Source organism: Physella acuta, unplaced genomic scaffold (assembly GCF_028476545.2).
Source record: "Physella acuta isolate Inbredline_101_S28 unplaced genomic scaffold, ASM2847654v3 ptg000484l, whole genome shotgun sequence".
Classification (NCBI taxonomy): Eukaryota; Metazoa; Mollusca; class Gastropoda; family Physidae; genus Physella; species Physella acuta.
In genome coordinates, this window is record NW_026732003.1 from 212,605 (window position 1) to 240,572 (window position 27,968).

The 27,968-nt window shown below is 33.8% G+C and overlaps 2 protein-coding genes across 3 annotated transcripts; both read right to left on the reverse strand.

Annotated features, from left to right (window-relative positions):
• Positions 1-10,725: 10,725 nt before the first annotated feature.
• LOC131944179 (uncharacterized) lies at positions 10,726-27,879 on the reverse strand. 2 transcript variants are annotated; one of them, XM_059304708.1, is made up of 2 exons: positions 27,792-27,879; positions 10,726-13,271 (listed from the first exon to the last, which is right to left on the reverse strand). In XM_059304708.1, the coding sequence occupies exon 2, from the start codon at positions 12,861-12,863 to the stop codon at positions 11,916-11,918; it is 948 nt and encodes a 315-aa protein (XP_059160691.1). In that variant the 5' UTR covers positions 12,864-13,271; positions 27,792-27,879; the 3' UTR covers positions 10,726-11,915. The 2 variants fall into 2 exon arrangements, with proteins under 2 accessions (XP_059160691.1, XP_059160690.1); XM_059304707.1 differs by lacking the exon at positions 27,792-27,879 and adding an exon at positions 14,393-14,516.
• LOC131944161 (uncharacterized) lies at positions 12,882-13,265 on the reverse strand. Its single transcript, XM_059304681.1, has one exon. The coding sequence runs from the start codon at positions 13,263-13,265 to the stop codon at positions 12,882-12,884; it is 384 nt and encodes a 127-aa protein (XP_059160664.1).
• Positions 27,880-27,968: the final 89 nt, after the last annotated feature.

Sequence of the window (27,968 nt, forward strand, 5' to 3'; positions counted from 1 at the left end):
TCGTGACTTCATGTGATGCTTGCACTAATGCTGTGTTTCCTTGGTGAAAACTTCCAGTTCGATCAAGTCTCTGACACTTGCAACTAGCTTCATGTCGACGATAGAACTCTATATCTTTTTTGGTGTGTTCCAAATGACTCGTCTCAAATGACGTTTTAGTTTTGAAGAGTTCATAAACTCGTGACTGAGAACAACTTTGTACAGTATTGAGTAATAATTGATTCTTCTCTATTCCATTTCCAGTGATGTTAGTAAAGCCGAATTTCAGATATTCTTCTAAATATTTATTTTTTGTTTCTCATTACTAAGGTTTAATATACCAGTTGGCGACCCCCCAGAAAGCCCTTCGCGACCCCCAGGGGGGTCGCGACCCCCAGGTTGGGAACCCGTGTTTTAGTGCATCATTACATAAAAGCTTGATATTAAAACGTTTTTTATGAATGTTTTTTTTTCATGAATTATAGACCTACAATTCTAAAATACCGCTTATTTTAATAATGTGCCTTAAGTAAATTTTAATCTCAAGGCGACAAGTGCAGATATCAAATCTTGAGTTATAAAGTAATGGAAGTAAGTATATAATTATATTTCGTTGAATGTGACGGTAGACATGTTTTGGAGTGTGTGTGTGTGGGGGGGGGGGGGGGGGGGCAGGGGGGCAGGGGGGCTTCGCCCCCCTCCTCCCAAGTAGAGTTGCCTGAAAGAAACTATTAATGCGACTTTTGTCATGAATGAGATTAGGTGCATGTTTTAGGGATATGTCTATGACTATATTTTGAATAAATTAAAGTACCGAGAAAATAGACAGCACTATCAACCTAGCGCCCGTTGTATCCTTCCTCAACGGGCCATTTTTCTTGTTATAACTAATAGAGTAGAGTTTGTTTATATAACGACATAAGTTATTTTATAGTTGCCACTGTTTTTACTCTTTTACATAACGTAAAGAAAATATTAAATACACGCACATCGCTAAAACATATTAAAAAGATCAATGTCAAATATCATTTTCGTTTATATTCAACTAGTTCTTATATAACAGTGGGGGATGGCGATTTTTTTTAGTTTTTTAATACTTGCTTTTCTTGAACATAACTGAGTCACGTAGAAAAAAAAAGATTTTGCATTAAATAAACACAAACAGTGTGAGTTTAACAAAACGGAAAAGTTTTACTTTATAAAGAAAACATATTTTGCCTTTTGTTTGAGAAATAAATAAAAAACCCATTAAAAATACTACTTCCATTCACCGTGAACAAATCAAAACTTGGCAAATTACAATAAAAGATCATATTCCTATGTATGACATTTAATTTAGCAAAATCAAACAGCACTCAAGCTATTCTCAAACGTTTTAAGCTATCGTTTTGTTGATGATAAAAGACAAACCAGATTCTAAATCATAATTTTAATGTGCTTGTACTTTTTGTTTCGCTCTCATTAAGGTCAACATTTTCGTGTCTCGAGCAGAGGACAAACACAAACATACACATAATCGTGAATTAGTGAGCGATCTTTCTCATGCACACATTGTAACTCACATACCGGGTATTTTGGTTTTTACTACAACATACATTACATAGTCTATATTTTTTTTTACTGAAAATCTATGTGGAGCTATTCTTTATCGAATACATTTTGTTTTTGGTTATAAGTTTTCATGGAAATACTTTAATAAAAAATAACCTAGATAATAGACTCTTCATGTATAATTAGAATCACCCCTAATACTACATCACGGGCAAGTGTCCATTCGGGCATTTTTCGCATTCGGGCAAGTGACCATTCGGGCATTTGTCTCATTCGGGCAAGTTTCCTTTCGGGAAATCGGCCTTCGGGTAAACGGCATTCGGGCAAATGTTTTTCGGGAAAACGTCCGGCTCCCACCAAAAAGATATCCAACTTATAATAAATGATAAAAATGTAGAACCAATCATTCTTTGAAAAGAAAACCCTAATCACTGTCTATAGACCTACTAACATTACAAAGAAAAAAGAACATAAACGAAAAACAATACAAAACAGTCAATTTAGTAAAAAATTCTTTGCGCCTCCAAATGGCTACTATACAAGTTTTTCTATCACTTGTCTAACGTGAAAATGAATCACATCTCTTTGCACCTGAACCCAGTTTATTTATTTTCACTGTACACTTCAAAATACAGTACAGATAAACCGAGGCTAATCTCCTTTTAACTTTCACAAATATTCTCAAAAAACACTACGGTGGATGGCAAATCGGGATATAGGCAATATTTAAAATCCATTTTTAATAGTCCTTGCATATGACGTCATGTCAGTTCGTGAATGTAAACATCCGCCATTGCGGTGTACAGATCTACATTCAAAATGGTGATCAGTGCTGTGAAAGGTTGTGATACTCGAAATGGCAGATCTAAAGGGATTCCTTTATTTCGACTGTCAAGGGTTATATTAAACCAAGATGCTAGAGATCGACAGTTAACAGATCGTTGATGCCGTCAATTTTTAGCCAATATTTATCGCAGCGGTGTGAGTGAAGCAGCGGAAAATGACATGCGAATCTGTTCTCGACACTTTGTTTCAGGTAAGGACAGTAAAATAATAAACTTCATTTAAATTATAAAAGATAACTGCTAATAAAACAAATATGCTCGATTTCCATAAATACTAATAGTAATACTAGACAAAGCCTATAGTGATAATAAGAATAATAAGATTTAATTGTAATAATAGTGATTCAATATTTAGATCTAGAATCTAGCTCTAAACATGGCGTAAACAAAATTCGGACCACATATCTATATTCTAGATTTAGGGTGACTGGCTCCGCTGGGTAGACATAGAATCTGGAATCTACTTATTAAATTAAATTTAATTACACAATTTAGATCTATATTCGATTCAAAATACACCCATAATAAATCAAAAGTAATCATAATAATAAAGCATTTAATTGTCTCTGAGATCTAAAATCTAGCATTTTAATCTTATAATTTTTTTAGCTAACGAAATTATCTGAAATTGAAATAGATTGTATGACTAGACTTAAATCTAGAATCTGCTACTTAAATTAATTTTTTTAAAAGTTTTTACAAGCATGTAGTTGATGTTATTGTAGTAGAAGGCTTTAATAAATTACTAAGGCCTACCTACTATGTGTCTTTTTACAGTAATATGTATTACGTATCTGATACTGGACTGAGTTTAATTAAATTCAAAAGCATATCTAGTAATTAGTCTACTAAGTTTATGTAGCTTAGCAGTAGAATCTAGATCATACCAGCCAAAACAACAAATAACCACTTTATTATTAGGTTAATGATTAGGCTATTTTTTTTAAAAATCACACTGTTTAAAAAGAAACAAATCAAGCTAGAAATATTATAAGTGAAATGGTATAGAATAGTAACTAGGATTAGTGCTTTTCCCTGATAAGCCTTGTGTGCTGTAAATGACATAACATGACATAGAGGTGAGAAATGTTATGGGAAGAGCAGTGGGACGATTTCCCCTTTGTTCTCCCTGCTGGGCCCTGAGGGTCGTAAATTATATAAGAGATACTATTTCTGGTTGAATGAGATCTAAGAACAGTAATCCCTGTGGGGGCTGGGTATCATTGAGGTGAGAAATTTTCAGGGGAGGGCAGTGGTACTGACTCCTCTTTGGTCTCAACCCATACTATCTCCGTTGGGCTAGGTTCTAAGAACGGTAATCCAAGTTACCTACAAAGAGATGAAGTTTTATGGTTGGCTAGAAAGAGGCGCGGGCTGGCCATCATGGAGGTTACGAAATTTTGAGGGTTGAACTTCAGTATTAATGCGTCTGATCTCTTCCCTGCTGGATTATGAGGGTCTTAAATCATATAACATGCCACCCAGATTGGCTGAGTTCTAAGAACAGCAGTGTTTATTACCCATGAATTATATTAGCCGTTTTAGTGTGGGTTTTGTAGGAGATGTGGTCTCACGTTTGTTAAAGTAGTGTGGTTCTACTAGATCTATTGCTACTAAATCTTTTACTAGAGAATCTAGAATCTACACTAACCATATCTAGATAACCTATAATATATAACTGCATTTGATCAGATTCGTCTACTTAAACTCAAAACGCAAACAATATTACTAACAGTATTTTTTATTTTGTATTTTCGGCCACATATTTATATCATCCACAAAATTGTCAATAACAATATAAGGATCTTCAATTCCTAAAAGTTCAAGTTTTTTAACGTATTGTTCCTTTTCCGCGGGTGCGGTTATTTACATACAGTGAACGCGTCCAGCGCTGGCGAGCAGCTGATTGTGTTTACGTCTGGTGTACACCACCGTGGCGGCGGTATCACGTTATTTAGGTCACGTGTTTGCAAGGACTCCATTACCTCAACTTTTTAAAATAGAATAGAATCTCGTAGAAAAAAATAATTGCACACCATTTCAATGCCGAATAAAATTTGCATAATAGTGCGGAATATTATTTTTCATTAAAAATTTACATTTTGAGAAATCAGAAATAGCGTAATTACTACTTCCGGTCAACGGAAACATTTGATAGAAGGCAGAGAATTAGATATTTTACTTACTTGTAAAATTTCGTTTAACTATCTGAAATTAAACACAGGTTATAAGCTTTTGAAAAATTGAAAGTAGAAAAAGTTCCACTTCCCGTTATCGGAAATAGCTCAAAAGTTAATAAAGATCTACAAATTCGATATAATACTTATACATAAAATTTCTTCAATCTAGCTGTAACGGTACTCAAGTTATGGTGTTTAGACACACACACACACAGACAGACGGACATATGGACAATATTGCAAAATTATGTTTTTCCGACTTAGTGAGGTAAAAAAGGTCGAAATTTGCAAAAGTTTCGATTTCTTTTGGCACGATAATAAGGCTTTCTCTATGCGTGTCATTAAATAGCTTCGACGCACAATGCGTTGCATTTTTATCGATATGTTATTTCCCCCACAAACTGTTAAATTCGCTAACAAGTTGACTCGTATATCAAATTTTGCTCGATTGTCAAAGCAGGTTTTAGCTTCGAGGTATTTCGAGGTACCAATGTATGCATAATTTGGTTCTTTAGATTATTGTTTACATTAATTCAAAGTAGTCCTTGCCCTGACCTCTAAGCTAACTTAAACGTCATAGACGTTTTAATTTACCCAAGCGTATCCAAAAATTATATAACAAGTCACGTTTTCAACCCGTGATTTTTTTTTACCACCTGCTATGGCGTCTCTTGAAATAAATTATGGACAACTCGTGATGTAGTTAAAAATTGTACTGCTTTCTTTATTATGAAACGGAGACTACATTAAATTGTATTATAAAACATTTAAAGAAAATTATTTATATTCCCAAAATTTAATACATTATAACAAAAAAGCATGTTCTTAAAACATTTTTCTTCAGTACTTTGAAATTATTAATACAATAGAGGTGCACGACAAAAAAACTATTGCACACCAAATGTACATGATAACGCGCGTATAACAGTACGATATAACCTACCTACTAATTTCAGAGAATTGTATTAATTCATAAAAAAAATAGTCATCAAATTAAGTCAAAATTAATGTGAGAATGCATTGTATTTATGTCATGACCCAATGCCACCATTTAAGCGAGTGTGTCAGTTAGAAGTGTCTGAGATTTCGCTCGAGCGTTTCGATTTCTGACGACAGACAGACAGACTGACGACAGACTAGAGCAAGGAAGCAAGTTAAAAAACAGCTTGTAAAAAAATTCATAAAAAACATTTTAATAACAAGCTTTTTATGTTATAATGTTCTATAAAGTAGAAAACAAATGATTTTCTTTAAATGCATAATAAAACACTACTATTTAAATAACTATAAAGAAAAAGTTTGTTATTAAAACGTTTTTTATGAATTTTTTTTCAGTACCTTTAATTTCTTAAATGTACAATACTTTTGCATATCTAAAATCCTTTGAGCACCTAATGAACATTCTAACGCTCGTATAATAGTGTGGAATACTACCTACTAATTTCAGAATATATATATTAATTTATACAAGGTTAAATGGTCATCTAATTAGGAAAAAAAATATCATATTGCATTGTCCTCGGCTCTTGACCCACGTGTTGAAATTCAAAGAAATTGATAGGCAAGAAGTGCCCGAAATTTTGCTCTCCTTTTTCGATCTAGGATTAAGATAGACAGAGGAAGCAACGTCAATGAAAACTAGTGGAGCCCTGTTTTTTTTTCAGTACTTTACATTTTTTATTTTTTATAGACTTGCATGACTAAAACCATTGCGCGCATAATGAAAATCATAACGCGCGTAAAATAATGCGAAATCGATGTCTAAGACAGCCTACTAATTTAGACACAATTTTAATTAATTACAAAAATAGTAATTAGGCATCCAATTAAGTCAAATTTAATGTCAGATTGCATTGTCTTCAGTGCATGAACACTTGACAACTTTGAATCTGTCTGTCAGAAGTGCTCGAAATTTCGCTATAGAGTTTCGATCTATGAAGACAGACAGAATTTCGACAGACATACAGGTGAAGTAAGTTACATAAATGATTGTAAATAGAAAGGGTTGAGGTTTGTATGCATATATGTAAATGTAAATAATATGTATGAATGTGTGTATGTTTTGGTGTATGTATGTGAGAAGTATCAGTACATCAGAAAATTAAAATATAACCGTTAATTTTTTTATCTCATTCTAAGTAGACCTTGGCCTTAACTCTAAGATAACTGAAACGTCATAGATGCTGGGCTTTTAAATTACCCATGATGTTTCTTAAAATACATAATGATATGGTTAGAAAAATATATTGCTTTCTTTATTAGAAAAGAAGGCGAAATTAATTAGCATTTTTAAAATGTGATAATGCAGATTTTGATAGAGCTGCATACACTTAAACGCTGTAAGTTTGAAAACATGCGAAAATATATACACTTCATGAGCAAAAGAGTGGCACCTAAAGTACTCAATGATATAGTCCCTGAGATATTTGGTCTAGATAAAAAAAACTGTTGCGCAAAATAATTCATAAAAGAGAATACGATTTATAATGGTGGAGTAAAATACTCAAGTATAAGTATAGATAACGTGTTATGTACTATATCGTTTTTTTATTGGACCGAAAACTTAATTTTATTTAAGTAATTGTGAGGTTTTTGTAATGTGAGTATTTTTAAACGTGGAGTCCAATGACAGTATAATTATGAAATGCTCAGTGCACTAATGAGACAGTAATCTGACTTTGGTGATGACAAACCTGTAACAGAACTCCTATATATTACTATATAAGAAAAGGTACTTTATTTGAATATTAAGAACATCTTGAAGGTCGATTCGGTCGGTTTACAATAAACCGGTAGTACCGTAGACAAGGGCAAATAAGTAAATTAATGCATAGTAATACGAAAAACAAAACGTGACGTCACATAGGACATATAGTAGGAAATAGTGTAAAGCCGGAAAAGTACACACAATAATATGACGTCATTGATTCTCGAGTAAACAATGAATTAAAAAGCCAATATTGTCTAAATTTAAAAGTGGTTTACGTGCAGTTTCTTTAATGCATCTCTTCGGGTGGGGGCAAATCTCTTCTCTCACCCTTCTCGGTAGAACACTATCTCCATGAGTGAGGTTTAGCGGTATAAAGTAGGAAACGGATCTACATATAGAAGTAGGCTCTACCTTTAGTCTGTATGGTCTACAAATGCAACCAGTGTTTATTTCAGATTTTTTCGCCCCTGGAGGCGGGGTACTTGAAATTTTCTGGGGAGGAGTCGGACACTGGAAAAATTATAATTTCTATATAAATTCTATTTCGTTGAAGGGGATGGTAGTATCGGGGTGGGTGGTGTGGGCAGAGCCCACTTCCCAAAAACCCCTACTCTCACCAGTGTTAATGTGATCCACCCAAGGAAATTTTCTAATCTTAAAAGTGTTTTTTTGTGTGCAGAGTTTCTTTCATGCATTTCTCGGGTACAGGTGAGCCCCCCCCCCCCGCCCCATCCCCTCCTTTGTAGAATTTTATTCGCCTCTGCAAAAATTCAAGTGCCCCACCCCAGAAAAAAATCTGAAACCTTTTTAGTTAAGCAAATTTATTAATTTCTTGAATATTTTAAAATATTTTAAGTTAGAATAATGTGTTTAAATTGTATAGAAGATGAGATAGTGTGTAACTTGTGCTAATGATATAATTCTATACCGTATTAAAGTTAATTAGTTTAATTTTGGAATTGTAACGGTAGAAGAATCACACTTTCCTACCAGGAATAGGTTTGATAAAAAGCTAAATATACTAAAAAAATAATTTAAGTGTGTATATGCATACATGAAAATATACATAAAATGTATGAATGTGTGTATGTGCAGAGGCGTAGCGACCCCTCCCGGCGCCCGGGGACAAACTTTCGAATTGCAGCTCCCCCCCCCCCTCGAACTTTTCATTTGCACCCCTCCTCAAACTTTCGATTTGCACCCCCCCCCTCGAACTTTTCATTTGCACCCCCCTCAAACTTTCAATTTGGCGCCCCCCTAAGGTCGGCGCCAGGGGATATATGTCCCCCCCCCGCCCCCCTCCCATCGCTACGCCTCTGTGTATGTGTTTAAAAGATGCATCAAAAGTCCCTTTTAATAACTTCAGCCTGATTACAATCGTAAAATACGGGCCACAAAACAATGCATATCGTTACAGTGATTCGAAATTTAATTGATATATTCTTTGTAAACTTACCACTTGCTTTCTATATATAATGTGTATGGTAATGTGGCTAATTTTAATAAACATCTTAATTTCCAGCTTAATTGTGTCTAATTTACATCAACACACATATAAATCACTACCATATCCAAACTTCCAAATGGCACATTCTTTCCACTTACAGTTATTTGTTATATTTGCAGGAAAATCGCCGTTTTATTAGAAATCTGTATCATACACTTAAATAAAGGAAAGTATATAAACTATTCTACCACGACAACAGTCAATGGTTTTTATCGTCCTGCATCTTTACATAAACATAAGGTATAATCTCTACAATTTGTCATTTGAAATGCGGAACATAAGAAAAAGTCAAGTATTTATTTGTAAACCTGATAAACAGAAAAAAACAATCCCAAGTTTCTGATTGTAATTAAATTTAATTCGCTTTCATTTGCAAATGGTGTTGGTCGCCAAATAGGGATCCGTACGTTTTCCCGAAAGACACTTGCCGAATGTCGTTTGCCTGAAGACCGATTTCCCGAATTGACATTTGCCCGAATGATGAAACTGCCCTAACGGACACTTGCCCGAATGCAGTTTGCCCGAAAAAAAATGCTAAAATTAAATGATAAATTAAAATACCAAATAGACATTCTCAATCAATTCAAGTTTGAAGTTTTGATAATAAACACAATTATAAGAATAAAAATAAAGTTGTTTCTATTTTTACAAGCTTTAATTTAACTCACTTCTCCGTCAGTCGTCAGTCTGTCGTCAGTCTGTCGTTAGTCTGTCGTCATTCTGTCGTCAGTCCTTCGTCAATCTGTCTAGATCGAAACGCCCTAGCGAAGTATTTTATCAAAATCGTAGATCCGTATCAACTTATGAGCGATTTCCGATAACAGGAAGTGGTACTTTTTCTACTTTGAATTTTTCAAAAGCCTATAACTTGAGTACTATTTCAGATAGATAAATGAAATTTCACATGTAAGTAAAAGATCTAATTCTCTACCTTCTGTTAAATTTTGAATAATTTCCATTTACCGGAAGTAGTTATTTACGCTACTTTCGGTTTCTCCAAAAAACTAATGTAAATTTTTAAAGTACTAATAATATTGCGTACTATTATGCACTTTTTTATTTGGCGTTCAATTGGTGTGCAATTCTTTTGTCTACGAGATTTTATTCTATTTTTAAAACTTTAAGTATTTAAAATGGATCAAAATCATGTCTATAGCCCCTGTTGTTTATATAAGAATATTCGAGAAAGTTTAGTGGAGATCACTCCCGGTTTATTTGATCATTTTGTTCAGCCAACATGTTGCGGTGGTTATTTAGCGTTTATGACACGGTGTAGGCAAGCGGCGTCTCGCAACAATGAACAGAGGCGCGTTTGTATGATTAACCTTGTTACGCTTAACTTTTGTGGTGATTTCGCAAAAGAATGAGGTGCGGTCTAGGCGGCGTATTCAAAAACTTAAGGTAGTAAATTATATCAATTTTGAACTCCAATTAATGCACCTTGTTTAAACAAGTTGTCGAAGCGATTACTTAATAAGGAAAGTAAGATTTATTTTAAATACGCGAGATAAACGAAAACTGTATTTTTGTCGTGTTTCATAGATAGAAAGAAAATATGATTGCAAACTTTTTATATAGCAAATGCACATTAATTCATAATTTCTGCTTGGCAATATATATTATTATATTTTCCCGTTCAATTTGGTTAGATATTAATTGATTATCAAAATTTCAAAATTAAATTGATTAAGAATGACTATTTGGTAATCTATAATGTTAACATTTTTCAGGTCTAACGGCCTTTAGGCAAGAGGCTTTCGGGCATTCGGACAAATTTCGCATTCGGGCAAACGGCTTTCGGCCAAATGTCTTTCGGGAATTTGTCGTAGACCCCGCTAAAACGTTGAGTCACCAGTAGAGAAAAATTTCCTCGTAAAATAGGGGAGAAAAAAAAATTTCTCTAACTATTGGTAGCGTATATAGCTTGTAAAAACAAAGTGTTTATTATAGAATTTAGGCATATCGTTACTAAACAAAGTGTGGCACGTTCAAGGCTCTAGCTACAACTAGAAAAATAATATTACTGTAGTGTGGAAACTGTTCTTTTTAAACTGAACATGCTTTAAATAATTATGTCTCCACAAACAAAAACTTGACAGTGAACTCCTTGGACATCCCGTAGATGTATGTCACCGTTGAGGAAAAATTCCAAAATATCTATTTAAACAATGCCTCGCCGCGACAAATCATTTGATCGATTACATTTGCTTTTCTATAATTTTCTATTGAACGTGATGACGCGTGTGGTGTGGTTTGATAGACATGCCTACTAATTCGGTCCAAATTTTAATTAATTCATAAAAAATTAATTAGGCATACAATTAAGTCAAATTTAGTTTCAGATTGCATTGTCTTCATGTCTTGACCCACGTGTCAAATGTGAATAGTATCGGTCAAGTAGAAGTTTCCGAATTTTCACTCCTACGTTTCGGTCTAGACTGACGACAGACTGTCGACAGAGGTCGTGAGTTAAATAAAAGCTTGTAATAAAGCCACAAAGCGTTGTCGAACACAATAACCAAAAAATCACCCGTGGCAAACCACAAAACGGGAACAGAATGACAACGATATAAAAGCCCGCAAGTAGATGGAGATCGAGCATACCCTGAGAAAATTAAAGTTGGTCGACAAAAGCAATATTTGAGAATGGTCGTGAAAGGAGAAGCAAGGTCTTCTGTGCTTACGTGGGCTCAACTAAAGAGAGTTGGCCAAAATACCCGGGCGCGAGATTGAACTTTATATCCCAACTAGTAGTTGATCATAGTTATAATATAATATTTAATTTCAACGAAGTATAATTTTGTGGGAGATTAGGAGGGACCACGACCTGATTTAATTCGTGATTTAAGAAAAAAATTTTTTCCGTTGATATTTTGTGCTATATATAGTAAAAGTTTATATTTAGCACAGGAATTTAGAATTCAATGAAGCATAAATTTATATTAACATAGGTGCTTAAGGAAAAATGCAAACAATTAAAATATTTTTTTATTTTTGTTTGCGACGCAAAATAAGACACTTATTAAATCTCAAATGTGTTTTGAAAATATATAATATGTAATGCTAATTATAATTTAATTAAAGTCACAGCGTCGTGCAGATCACTTAATATTTGAAAATATAAAACATATTTTTAGTCTTATCTATTCCTTTTTTTTGAGCACATAATCCACTGTACTAGCTGTAGCGGCCATACAAATAGCACCTCCAATTGCACCCCCAATAGCACCAATGGGACCACCTAAAACTAAACCGAAAATAGCTCCCTCTACAGCTCCTCCAATTATAGCACAAGTTCCAATTTTCCCGAATACATCTGCTAAATACGATACAAAATCTGATAAACCTAAAAAATAATTTCCAGTTGCTTTCGTTTTTATTTCTCGATACGTCCTTTCTTGATTTTCTAGCTGACGATTAAGTTTGTCCATTTGTTCTTCTCGACGTTGTTTAGCATCGGCCCTTTCTTTTTCAATTTTATCTATGAAATATTCAAACTCTGCGCTCCTCTCATTTTCCAATTTTTCCTCAGTTGTTTTAATTGTTTCCCTCTCTCGAATCACATCCTCACAGGACTCGATAAGATCTTTAACAGTTGTTCTACACATCTGCACATTTTCCAATAAAAATATTAAAGCACCCGTTCCTTTATCCTTAGTTTCTATTTCTTGAATTAAGTTTTCAATGTGAGACAAAAGCTGCTTAAACAGGTCAATTTTCTTTTGTTCACCAGGTTCACTTTGAATAAGATTTATTCTGTAAAGGATTATTTTATGTTGCACTAGTGTTTCTTTTTCAATCATAGGGGCACTGGCCGTTACATACAATCGATTGCGTTCATTTTTAGCTGCTTTAAAATGTTCATTTGTGTATCTTTTACCTTTAGATGGAAGTTGATCCACCATTGTAACTAAATCTTTCACTTGTTGGTATTTTACAGCTTTATCTCTTGTTGTATTATTGAACAAGACAATTCTACCTTCGCATTCTATCAATAGATTTTTAAAAAATCCATCTTGTTGGGAGCAATAATCTTCAAATGTTAAATTTTCGTTTTCATTATCAAAATCAAATGTGTCTCCCCCGCACATAACTATTATTCCAAATTTTTAAAGAAATGATTGTCCTAATATTCCTTTTAAAATATTAATTGCTGTTTGCTCCTCTGCAGTGTGACGAACGCCGTATTTAACAACAAGCAAAAATGCATGAAATCCTTCGGGATTTAAGACTAAAGCTTTAACAATTGCATTTACAACCAATTCTATTGCCTTCATTTCTTTAGTATCTGTTTCATTAGTTCCTGGAGCATCAACGACATCTATTATTCTATCTTCAAATTGGCAAACTTCAAACTGGGCGTCCTTAGTTACTGAAGTCATGGAACCAGTTGATTTGAATACTTTACTTCCAATTATAGAGTTACCAGTTGAGCTTTTACCGTTTCCAGTTTTTCCAATTAAAACTAGGTCTGTTTTCTTTGATGTGTCCATTTTAACCTTAAAATAAAATAAAAAACAACAATTAGTGATTTACCCATTATTGTTCCATAAAACAACTCTAGAAGTAATTTTGTTTATGATGTCCACTATAATATAAATACATTTTTCTACTCCCAGTCACTCACAAACAGTATCGAATAATTCTTTATATACTACTTTAATTAAATTTGGTACTAATCCAGCGTTTTGATTGCAAACAACCGCACGGGCTATATAGTAACTTAGATTATCTGGATAAAAAAATGTGTTAAAATAATTCATAGATATATATATATATATATATATATATATATATATATATATATATATATATATATATATATATATATATATATATATATATATATATATATATATATATATACATATATACATAAATATGTGTGTGTGTGAGTGTGTGTATATCCTTATATTCTATAGCCCATCATATTCATTGAACATTATTACTAAAGTATAAATGGAAAAGCTCTATGCCTTGTACGCGCTTAATTACGCTTTATATACGTCATTTACATTCCTGTCTTCTAAATGTTTAAAATATAGCAGTTCAGAAACATATTCAAATGAAATGTTTCAAGCTTTACCATCGTCTAAGGAGGAATACGCATTTGTTTGACCGAAAATTATACAACAAATAATTTCATTACAGTAGGTGGGACTGAGAAAGATGACTGTTTTCTAGCAGATCTACAAGAATTAGTGCCAGGCATGTGAAAAAAATAACAAAATAAGACAACATCAAGAAATGGATTGGTATAAAACTGAGAGGCACCAACGTGGTAACCCAACGGTAAGCCTAGATAACGTGATAGAAGAAGAAGAAATGTCCCTGTTACAAGTTAAAAATTACTTCTAGTTTTGATTAATTAAGATTTCTTTTTGCGTTCCTCGTAATCCAAGCAAAACACATCAAATGCATTGTCTCCCGTTTCCCATAAGTTTAATATTTCAAATTAAAAATAGTTTAAATTTTGGCAATTTTTACCCTAATGACAGTTTTAAGGGTAAAACTATTTTTTAAATTGAAGAAAAAATTATTGCATTTGTATTAAAGCCATATGTTTCAATTTCTTTTTAAAAAGTAATTTAACTCTAACAATATGTAAAGTAGTGCTTACCTTTCCGCTATTTCAAAACTAAACGACGACCTTGGATTGTTTAGATACCAAGGAACTACTTTTCTAATATTTGAATGCAAATTCACAGAAAGTTATATTTTCCATGAAGCAGTCTGTTTCTTCGAAATAAAGTAATGAAAAAGTGATCTAAATATAACACAGGGTTTTACTGAGGTAGTGAGCATAACTTAAATGTAACAGATTGTGTCGCAGCTGTTGAACGCTCTTATAATGGTGATTACCTCTACATTCATACTTCGATTCTCTCCCTTTTCTCTCTCTCTCTCTCTCTCACTCTCTCTCTCTCTCCAGCCGATCAAACACTATTTTCTATGAAAGACTCAATGAAATTATCAATGACAGAGTCAATGATAACTACCGCTCTCCTGTATTTTTCTCTCGAGAAACTCAATGATAAAGCGTTTGTAGTTATAAAGAGAGAGAGTTTATCAAAACGGAAATAATTCAACTCGTTTAATTAATAAAGCGTTAAACGTAATTATTAATTTTAATTTCTCAGCGAATGATACAATTGTTTAGGGACAGTTAAACTATTAAAAGATCATGGATCTTCATTTATAATTTATTAATTAAAATAAGATTTTTAAAAAATAATTAAAACAGGTCTTTGTACTATATAATTAAAAAAAACCAACTAATGAATATAATAAATAATTTTGACTATTTCTCATTCTAAACCTATCGAATATCTTTTTTTTAAATGCAAGGTAATCTTTAATAGAACCTACAAGATTAACTTTTCTTCTAATAATAAAAAAAACTCTAAATAAAAACTAATATTCCTACAAATATTAGAGTAGTCTCCCTTCTCAGTTTCTATTCGAATGTATTTTGTGTTAATTTTCGTTATGAAATACAGTTGACTTTTTAAATTAATTATATAAGAAAACAATCTATCTCTGTGTATATTTATTTTAAAAAATATTATTACAATAATTAGAATAGATGTTTCTTGTAATAGATTGAAATAATTGTGAGGTCAAGGGAACTCACTCTTCTGTATTAGTTATATTTATAATATTGTTATCTTGAGTGATGTCCCTTGTGCACTTCCTTCGGTCCTCTCTGTGTGTTATCATCGTGGTAGTTAGACCCATTAAATGTGTTATATACAACCACAGGCTTCTGTCGTCAATCTATTATAACTGGCGACGAAGGATAAACATCTACTAGAAAGAGCACCTACTTACGCAAAAAAGAGGTTTGCTAGAGCTTATTAGCTAATTATTTCTAGAATTATGGCGCTGTATGGCCAAATAAAAGAATTTGATGCGAATGATGAAATCATTCAAGATTACCTAGAGAGGTTAAGCTTTTACCTAGAAGCTAACGACGTGACGATAGAAGCCAAAAAGAGAGCTGTTTTTGTTAACAGTCATAGGGCCTCAACAATTTAGGCTACTAAAAGACTTATCCGCGCCAGCTAGTCTAACTACCAAGAGCTTTAACGAGCTGAGCAAATTGCTAACAGACCACCATGCGCCTACCCCATCAAAGTTTCTATGTCGAGCTAGATTTGACAGTAGGACTCGTCAACCAAACGAGTCAATATCAGAATATGTTGCTGCTTTACGTCATTTAAGTAGATTTTGTGAATTCGGAGACACGCTGTCTGACAGATTATGTGAAAAGTTTGTGACAGGTGTAAACAGCCCTGATATTCAAAGAAAGTTGCTGCTCGAGTCAGATCTAAAATTGGAAAAAGCAATACAACTCGCAACTTCAATCCAGCAGTCATCAGATGCGGCGAGATCTTTAGCACCTTCAGAGATCCATGCAGTAAACAGCAGGTTAGTCAATAAACATCAACCCCAACAGAGCATTCCAACTTATGCTAAACAGCCTGCTCATTCAAATCCTAGATCTAAATCTAGTAATAATTATCAAAAATGTCATCGATGCAAAGGTCCCCATGCATCTCATCGGTGCAAGTTCAAGTCTGCAACTTGTTATAAGTGCAGTAAGCAAGGTCACATTGCCAAGGCCTGCTTCGCAAAGTCTTCGTCTGTTGCTAAATCTAGCCAGTCAAGACAGTACAGCAACCAAAAGCAGCACTATGTTAACTCTCACCAAGACTACCTAACCCAACCAATGAACCACTCTACCTGTGAAAATGCTTAAACTGATTCGCAGCCGGATTTCAACCTGTTCTCTGTGAAATCAATAAGTCATGCTCCCATCAATGTACAAGTTAATATCAACGGTAAGAGCATCAGCTTCCAACTTGACACTGGAGCATCACTAACAGTCATCACAAAGAAAGATTTTGTCGCTGTCACAGGAGGATCAGTGTCTCTACAGCCGTGTCACAAGTGTCTAACAACATACACTGGTGACAATGTTCCGGTAATAGGAGAGTGTATGGTTCATGTAAGTTATAATGGTCAAAGTGTTAAACTTCCTCTTCTTGTGGTTGAAGGAAATGGACCGCCATTACTAGGTAGGAACTGGTTAAGTGATCTTAAGTTAAATTGGGAGAGTATTTGTTCATTGAAGAATGTAAAAGAATCTAGTCTTACTTCACTAGATAAAGTTATATCTGAAAATAAATGTGTTTTTGGTAATTCAGGTTTACTAAATGATAGAACAGTGAAGTTAAGCATTAAAGATACAAATCCAAGATACTGCAAAGCTAGAGTTCCACCTTATGCAATGAGGAATAAAATTGAAAATGAGCTAAGTAGATTGGAATCTAATGGCATTATAAAGAAGGTAGACTATTCCGATTGGGCGACACCCATTGTGCCAGTGTTAAAGAAGGATGGTTCTATAAGAATTTGTGGAGATTATAAAACTACACTGAATAAGCAAATAGAGCTAAATAGGTACCCTATACCTAACATTGAGGAAATTTCTTTGAATTTGGCAGGAGGAGACAAATTCACTGAATTAGACTTTAGTCATGCTTACACTCAACTAGAACTGCATCCAGATTCAAAAGTCTATACGACAATAAACACACATAAAGGACTCTACCAATATGAAAGACTATGTTTTGGCATATCATCTAGCCCTGGAATTTTCCAAGCTGTCATGGACAGTATTTTTAAGGATATTCCAAATGTTTGTGTGTACTTTGACAATGTGTACATAACTGGTAAGAATGACACTGAACATCTTAAAACACTTGATAAAGTCTTGAAAATTGTTGGTGAAAAAGGTTTAAAGATAAACAAAGATAAATGTCAATTCATGCTGACAGAAATTAGTTTTCTTGGTTATATATTGAGCAAACAAGGCATCAGACCTCAACCTGAGAAAACAAAAGCCATTAAAGAAGCACCCAAACCTGAAAATACCCAACAACTAAGAGCTTTTTTGGGCTTGATAAATTACTATGCAAAGTTCATAGGGAATCTGTCTGGTAAACTATCACCACTGTACAAGCTGCTACAGAAAAATGCAACTTGGCACTGGGGTAAACAACAAGAAGCTGCTTTTAATACAGCAAAAGAGGCTTTGTCTGCTGACACCTTACTAACTCACTATGACCCAGGGAAAAGACTTATATTAACATGTGATGCTTCACCAGATGGTGTAGGAGCAGTCTTGTCCCACATGGATGAGAAGGGTGACAGACCCATTGCTTTTGCCAGTAGATCTTTGAACCAGGCTGAGAAAAATTATTCTCAGTTAGATAGGGAAGGCTTAGGCATCATTTTTGGTGTTAAGAAATTTCATAAGTTTCTGTTTGGTAGGAAGTTCACCATCTTTACAGATCATAAACCATTGCTAGGTTTATTTGGAGAAAACAAAACCCTACCTGAGCATGCCTCACCAAGAATTCAAAGATGGGCTATCACACTAACTGCATACAATTATGAATTGAAATACAAACCTGGATCTGAGAATAGTGCAGATAGTCTTAGTAGATTACCTTTAAAAAACCAAAGCCTGAGCTATGTACCAGAAGATGTATTTGTTCTCTTCACTATCATGGATAATTCTAATATAAATGTGAATGATATTAAAAGAGAAACACAAAAAGATGAGTGCTTAATAAAAGTATATGAGTACTGTGAGAATGGTTGGCCTGAAGAGTCTGTGAATGATGACTTAAAGCCATATTAAATAAGAAATAAAAACCTTTGTGAAGATAATATAAAAGATGGAGAAGATGCAGTCCATTATCAGTCAGAGTTGCCTAAACAAGGTATTTGTAACTTAATACATGATTGTGGTGATATGGCAATTTCAAATGTTTTAAAGAGAATACATTAGTAAGAAGGAATGTGATCATCAAACAACTTTGCTAACATCATTAGCACTTACAGAAACTAAAAGGGTAACATCAAAAGAAAAGAAAAAAAGATTTTTGCCATTTAATACACCCATTTCAAATACTGGATCACAGTTGCAAAGTGATATTGTCCAGGATATTACTTTTAAACAGTATTTTTGGTTACCAGGAAAGCACTATCAGATTACCTGAGAAAATTGATCAATCAAAGAAATCTATGTCAGTTAAGGATCTGAATAATAGCATAATACTTTCAGATGCCAATTCAAAAATAGTTCATTAAATCATGACAAACATTCATTGAAGAGAATTTGGTGTTAATAAGAATGTGTATCTAAGAAATTATGGGAAAAAGGAAAAATGGATACCAGGTCAAATTGTTCAATGTACAGGACCTGTGCCTTATAAAGTTAAAAATAACTTGTGCAGATAATAAGTGTGAATCTATCAATCCCACCAAATCTGAACAGTTCACACCAACTCAGTTTGTTCCACAACCAAGTTCTGTTGATATGAGTGAACCAAGTTGTCTGGAGTCAGAAAATGTAAATTCTGGAGTTAATGATTTAAATCCTAGACCTCCTGAGATAGAGAATCCAAATGGTCAGAATATTGAGTCACCAAATCAAAAGCTACTGAGAAGGTCAAGCAGGACAATCAAAGTCCAAAATAAGTTAGACCTATGATTTTAAAGGTCAAGAGGACTTTGACATTATTGTTTTGTATCTTGATTATGTTGTGGCATATTGTGCATTGTTTGTAAGGATGTAATCTACCATAGTGTTTATGTTACAATATAATTGGTGATTTTAGGATACTATCAATTGTTCTATTGAGAGATGTGTTATTGTGTTCTAAGGGTAAAGGGATGTAATAGATTGAAATAATTGTGAGGTCAAGGGAACTCACTCTTCTGTATTAGTTATATTTATAATATTGTTATCTTGAGTGATGTCCCTTGTGCACTTCCTTCGGTCCTCTCTGTGTGTTATCATCGTGGTAGTTAGACCCATTAAATGTGTTATATACAACCACAGGCTTCTGTCGTCAATCTATTATATTTCTGGTTAAATAGCAATTATTCTCATTCTAAATCTTTGGCTATCGAGTTTCATGGGTTTTTAAATTTAAGATTATGAACACATTGGCTTAACGAAAATGATTATATACACTTAAATATATACTAAAATTTACTTTTGTTAATGAACCTACACTATTTTATGCACACATACAAAAAAAGATTATTTTAGCGGCAGTTACAACGTCATAAAAAAAAAAAAACAACAACAAGGAAACTCCTTTATACTGAATAGTTCTACGTAACAACAAAAATGTAAAAATACATAGTCCTAGAGCACACTAACACATACATATATACATACGAAGATATGTGTGTGTAAGTAGGATGTGAGGTGAGCAGACAGGCGGGTGGAAGCAAAGCAGTTTGGCAGGAATAACGGTAGGTAGGAAAGTAGATAGGCAGGCATCAGCGCAGGCAGGTTAGTAGATAGGTAGGTACGTAGGCAGGGAGTTAGGTATGTAGGTAGGTGGGCCTAGGTAGGAAGGCGCCTCACTCGGTATAGTGAGCGATTATAGTAGCCCATCATATTCATAGCGTTTCGCAATTATTAAAACGAACAAAGGTACCATAGTACTCACGGGAAACCCCGGGGAGCTAAATGGAACCCTGCCAGGGCGCCACCAAATCGATTTTTTTTTCGCAGAAACCACTACAGGGGTATTAGCATTAGCTTCTCAAATTTGAATGACAAACGAATGAAATCTTTGGTAATGCTTAAACAAACAAACCCACATATTTGTTTTTGGGGCGCGGGTTTGTCCACACTGCCACCTAGACGCACCGAGGCTCACTGTATGAAAGCCTTGAGTGTACGTTAATCAACCTCTGTAATAGTGAGGTAGAACACACATTGGCGACCGCCCATGTGTTAGAGACGCGTCCCTTGGCGCTCCAGGGAGCCACTGGTTATACTTCCGCAGGGGCGTCCCTAATTCGGTTTAATTATAAAATGTCGTGTGCCACCGTGTCCCTATTGTAGGGTGCTCTTTAAAGAGGCATTCTCGGTAGAGCCCGGGGCGCTCGCTGTCGCCAACTGCCAGGGCGCCGGCGGGCGCTCATTATTCTACTTAGTGAACATTTATAGTAGCCCATCTAAACCGTAGTGTCGCCCGAGGCGGGTCTTGGCCGCTCTGGGCCACTCAACCGCCGGGGAGCTGGCGGATGAACCTGGTGTAGTTTTATCACTGAATCTCAGAGGCGTAGCACCATTCCTGGCGCCTGGGGACAGAATTTCAATTTGGCGCCCCCCCCCCCTCCCGCCGGAGACAAACTTTCAATTTGGCTTCCCCCCCCCCCCCCCGACCCCGTATTTTTAAATATTTATAATGCAAAACTGTAGCTAAAATAAGCTTTTAAATTTTTCCCACCCATTTTGGCGCCCCTATGGTTGGCGCCCGGGGACATATGTACCCCCCGCCCCCCTCGCTACGCCTCTGCTGAATCTAGTATTACCTATGACCGCATTTGATGAGATAGCCCCTCTGGATTCCCCTCTGGATTCTGGGCTCATAATCGTATAATGAGAAAAATCGAACGCTCCCAGGGCGCCACACTTAAGAATTTTTTTCTTTCTCAAAACCCTTTTCACCAACTCCCCAAAATTTATGACCCTCGTACGAACAGTGTCAATTTGCATCTGGCTTTTATTTTTATGGAGAAAAATTGCATTGCTTCCTGTCAGAGACCCCAGATCGAATGGGGCGCCAAAAGGGGTAGACAATTTTTAAAAAAATCCTCATTCTTCAGTAAAATTCAAGAAAACAAATTTATACATGACTGATATCCTCAGTTATTGTATATAGGGGAGTGTATGTAGGGATGGGCGCCTTTTTGTCAGCGTTTGAATAGGGTTGGCACAACATTGATAGTTCGCCCCGGGCGCCGAAATAGGTTGCTACGCCTCTGCTTCCTGCTAGGGCGCCGCCCTGGCGAAATCTTTCCGGGGGGGGGGGGGGCGTGCGGACACTTTTTCTATATAAATTCCGTTTCGTTCGGGGGTGGGGAAGGGGGTCTGCTTCTCCTCCCCCCCCCCCCCCCCCCCCCCGAATAGATTCCTGGAAAAAACTCTGTTCATCTGTTCACAAAGTTTTATGGCGATCCGATGAAAAAGATGTAATTCATATAGGACAAACAGATAAACATACTTTCATTTCTATAAATATAAATAGATATATACTTTAACTAGTGTCCGCATACCCGCACCCGGAAACTTAGTCACAATTTTCTTTGTTACATTTGAACCCTTTAGGTTAATCAATATTAACAAAATTGAACAAGATGCAACAAATACAGTTAACCAAGAAATTGAACAAGTCAAATTCACGTTATCTTTTTATTGTTTTTAGATATAGAGTAGTAACAGACTACCTAAAGGCCCTAACTCGCGACGAGGTACACATTTGTATTAAAACACAGATCTAAGACATTTTCCATTTAGGTGAGTTTTGCAGTACAGTGGTTTCTTAAGTCGTGGACAAGTGATTGCGCTTATCTCTGTTGAGTAGCTATGTATTCTGTCCTATATTAGACACATTTGTAAATATCTGTCACAATATGGGCATAGAGATGATATAACGATAGCTTATCTTTGCGGACGACGCTAAACTTTGGCATCGACACCACGGCCTAAAAGTTCAAATTCGGTCCTTCAGAAATGTTTGAAGTCTCTAGATTAAAACTACTTTTCTCTTTTATGTGCCTACTTACCACATCACATGTATTTGTTCTGAAAGTCTAAAAACAGAGGCACAAATATATCGTCTAGACTTGTGAGGTCTACAGATTAGGTATTTTGGCAGTTATCTAAGCCCTTGCCTGTTCTGACTCAAAGCCTTATTCTTTCTCTATCGACGCCTTGTGTAAAATGAGATTGGGGTTTTAAGGCGGCAAAAAGATTTATGTTGTTCCTTTTTGAGTATACTGGAAACATGTTGACATTATGTGGCTGTGTTCTGGGAACATGTTGACATTATGTGGCTGTGTTCTGGGAACATGTTTGTTTCATTTTTAAATATTATAATAAAACATTTTTAGAAATTCTATATTAGGAATTGTGTATATATATAAATTTATATATTTAATAAGACAATTTGATGAATTATAATAAAGAGCAAAAATGATTCAAATAAGTTTAGAAGTATTTGGCTTGATGTCCCAACAGTGAACTGTATTCCGAGCTTGTTTCCCTAGTGATAACCCATCTTTTTTGTGCCACCCTTCCAATCAAATATCCAGCTTTTTCTTGGCCTGTATCATAATGCTGGTCATAGACTTGCTTGATTTGTGTATCACAATATGATTTTGAATGTTCTTCTGTAAATGAAATAAAGACAAAATATTTTGATATATTCTTTTGTGGAACTAGCAAGAGAAATGCATTACAAATTTATATTACTATCTCTACTATTTCTTTACTATAAATAATTACTTTGAAAAGATAAAGCACTGAACATGATGAATAACAAGAAACAAACATTATCAGCAAAGATTATAGATTTAAAATTGTGTTCATTCATATTGAAGATTAATGAAGTAGACTATCAATATTTACCCTCTTGATGGCTGATACTTTGATTTGATGTCTTTACTTTAAGCTTACACATCAGTCTCTGTGTGGTAAAATATGAAATAATATGCTTCAATAAAACTGTTTCAGTATATTAATTACATTAGATAAGTACATAGTTTTGAGCTCTATAACAATATGTGTTTCAATTATCATTCAAATATAATACCCTCTATGTTGTACAACTCACTGATTTATTAGAATTTAAGAAAAGACAATAATTAATAAAATATGTTGGATTAAAATCCATTATATTTATTATAACATATAATGCTATCTCTTGCTATAATAATTAATTTAAAAAATGGGTTATGCCTATAGTACAGTTACCTGAGGATGAAACTATGCACAGTGTATAGTCCACCGAGACTGATTAATATTCCTTGTAATTGAACATCAGTTGTAGTTATGAAATCTGGATGGCCAAACACACACTCATAGGCCTGAAAAGCAATTTACACATAGATTAGCAAGAATATCTCACAAATTATTAAATTAAAGCTAACCCCTATTTAGTGCAATCCATCAAAGTAGTAGCATTTTTGTTAAGTTGTAGACATAATATAAAGTAATGTTTGTTCTGTGATTTACATACTTTTATAAAATAGCAATCAAATTATTTATATATATATATATATATATATATATATATATGTATATATATATATATATATATATATATATATATATATATATATATATATATATATATATATATATATATATATATATATATATATATATATATATATATATATATATATATATATATATATATATATATTCATTGTAAATTTTAGTTATGTCTTGCTATTAAATTTATTTACTCGACTGATCTAAACTCACTTTATTTAAACATAATATAGTGGATAAGTATAGTGATTTTATTATTTAGCAATAAATAGCAGGCCTAAAAAAATTTAAATAGTAACGTTTGCGAACGAACACATTAAATTCTATGTATTTCCATTTCTATGTCTTTCCCAACTTGATGCATATTACTAACCAAACATTAAACTATAATCCTAAACCTGACTCTAATTACCATTTATTGGACAACCTGAACCTTTGCGATACCATGTTATAATATATTATTTTTAAAAAGAGCTTACCACTAATTACTAAAATCAATTGTTTTTAGTATTAACTGAGCCGCATACTATCTGCTGCTATTGTCATCACCAGAAATCCAGTATGTTGGCAAAGATTAGTCTCTAAGTTCCCTACAACCTCTTTCCTCTCGAGTGCGGAAAACACTGAAATCATTAATCATTATTTCATTATGCCTAATAGTTTAAAGGTAGTATTAAAGTAGTACTAAATAGTACGAGTCTTAGTTACTATAGGTCTAGTGATAATTATTATTGTGTAAGCTTACATGCTTTAAGTTTTATGCACAATATTGGTATATAATATATAGTCTATAGTATATAGGCCTATAAGCCTAAATATAACAGCAGCTTGAATAATGCTAATTAGCATGCATTCACTATAAACTATAAAGATAAACAAATATTTCAATTTAATTTAATTATAACTAATAATAGTAAATAGGCTTTTTTCTTGTGGTAACAAATTTAAAGTATAGGGCAGTACAGTTATAGTATAGATAGGCCTACTAGATTCTATATTTAAGTATGTGGGCTTTTTATTCCAATGCACCACAATAGATACCACACATGATCAAGCTGGACCTCTGATCTAAAGATTTAATAATTGGGCTTTAATAACAAACAGTGAAACTACAATAAAAATCATGTAAATTACTAATTTAACCTTACCTCCGCTTCTCTAGATTCCTATTCTATTTCCTTCAAACTTTCTTTTTATGCAGCCGTATGATTAGATTCTAGACTATATTCTAATAAACATGAAATAACTACTAACCAGAACACTAGATCTAAATTTCTATATTCTATAGAATATGTATTAAACCTATAGGCCTAATATTTATTTTAAATTCCTATGCGATGTGTCGTGAACTGTAGGTTTCATGTTATTTTTTAATGGCGGAAATCAGTTTAAAATTTCGTTTCCTCCCTTTTGTTATTCTATTTATAGATTCAAAATGGTTAGAGTCGGAGCAATTATCATTGAGTTAGTCGGCTGATCCACACAGGAAGTGCTGGTATATCTATTACTTACTCAGTGATCAGATCATTGACAGAAACAGAGATAGCCATTCGCATGGGGTGCTCTCTCTCTCTCTCTCTCTCTCTCTCTCTCTCTCTCTCTCTCTCTCTCTCTCTCTCTCTCTCTCTCTCTCTATATATATATATATATATATATATATATATATATATATATATATATATATCCAAATACATATATACACACTCGAAGAAAAAAAAGAAATATAAAGTACTTATTGTCCCAAAAAGGCTATGCACTGCCTGTTTTAAAAAACATATCTATAAATGATTTTGACTTGTGTGTTCATTTAAGCATATGCTGTCAATATACTATGAAGTCCAACACCTTGACATAACTCATTTTATTAATGGGTCAATTTAAACCAAGTAGACTTTACTTATTTGTAATACTAACAAAATTACATAATTATATGGATCATACTGTTTTTTGTATTTGAAATATTTTGTCCAACGTGCACTGATAAATATTAAAATGTGTTGTCAAGCGCATTTGATTCTTTCGATTGGGAAATGTTGTAATTGGTTCACAAATAGTTAAACTTTAAAAAAACTATTTGTTTAAAAACATTAATTTACTTGCAACAATGTAAATAGCATACTTTTAGCAAGTTTAACCAAGTAATAGTATATTTTAAACTTTATAAGAAATGGCGTATTTATTTTAGTTCATGGTGCAGTGTTGTGAATAGATTCTTATAAAAAAGATTTGGTTGGTGGATTACGCAAAAGTTTTTTTTAAATGGTAGGGGACTATTTCTTTTAAGAAATGTCTTCAGAGAAAAGTCATTATTTTTATCAGATACATTTAGAGCAGTTGATTTTCCAAAAATAGACTCAACATCTGAATCATGTTTTAAATATGTGGCCGTGTAACATGTGTTTGTGAGTCATGATCATGCGACTGTTAAACATAGAAAGCGTGGGTTGTGTATAGATCGATTTTGTGAGTCGTGTCGGTCTACATCTCTAGCAAACTGTATAGAACAATTAAGGATTTGTTTATTTGCACAAGGCTGAGCTGATCAACTAAGGTCATATTCAACAGTGACAACATTTTTCTCCGATGAGGGGGGGGGGGGGCTGAAAATGGGAAAATAATATATTTTCTATAGAAATTGTATTTCGTAAAGGGGGGGGGGATGAACGACTTCAGTTGCCCTTCAGATGTGTTATGTTGTATTGCTACACATACTGGCAGTGAGACTTGTGGAAAAAAAACACATTTTCTCTATGCTATTCTTTTGTTGATTTAAATTCTTTAAAAAATCTAGATGAAGTAGAGTTCGCCCGTTTCTGTGACCTCGGCACTTAAAGGTGTCAGGTGGTAGTTCTAGAGTTATTTGTGATTATAATTTCATACTCATTACATTTAAATGTTTAAACACTACTCATATTATGTAAGCCATATGCATGCATATTATTCAAAACTACAAATATAGATGGCGCACGACTAACCAGACATTATATTTAATAATTTTTTTTAATTAGTGCCACAAATATGGCGAGCACCTACATTTATATGCACTTCGAATATATATATATATATATATATATATATATATATATATATATATATATATATATATATATATATATATATATATATATATATATATATATAGCAACGCCATTGTTACTAAGCATAATGAAGCGCATTCATTCAAGCATAGTTTTAACTGACATGGACACAGTGTTTCTTCCAGACTTTTCTTCTCCGGGGTGGGGGTGTTGGGGTGCACTCCGGGGGGACTAAAATTTCCGGTATAATTTTGTTTTCAGCATAACAAGAAATTAAAAAAAATTGTTATACATCACGTGTAACACGGAAGGGGCCTTAATGAGGTCTGACAGGACTAAACACAAAGAAGATGATAATCCTAGCCACCAGTTTTTATACCTTCACCAAAGTGGCATGGCATAGCAACTGATATTTAGCCATTTTTCAACATGGTTTCTATATTATGAGCTTCGGTGAGAATATATATCTCTTAATGTTCTTTGATAAGTTACCAATACAATAAAAAATATATTTTACTTGGAATTCAACATCTTTTTTCAACAAACGTTAAAAGCAAAATGCAAATAATGTAAATACTATGTTGAAGTACACATGTTTCTTTAATCCATTCAAATTAAACTGGATTAAAACAAGTGACAAAATCGTAGTCTTTTGGTTTTGTGTTATTTTGTTTGCGTCACAGAAAAAAGACTATTGTTTTGTATTTGAAATATATAATTTTCAATATACAATCATTAATGTTGATGATGTTTTAACTAAAAGTCACGCAAACTAAAATTTACACAATATTTGAGAAGATAAAAATTAGGTTTAGGCTTACCTACGATTGTTTAGGCTTATTGAAAAGGGTACTATAAAAAGCCCCTCCAACAGACCCTCCAACAGCCCCTACAGGAGCACCAAAGGGACCAGCAACCGCTACACTAGCTAATACTCCCACTGTAGCTCCAATTAAAGCATTACTTGCAGTTTCGCGTGATAGTATTTTTAAATCCGA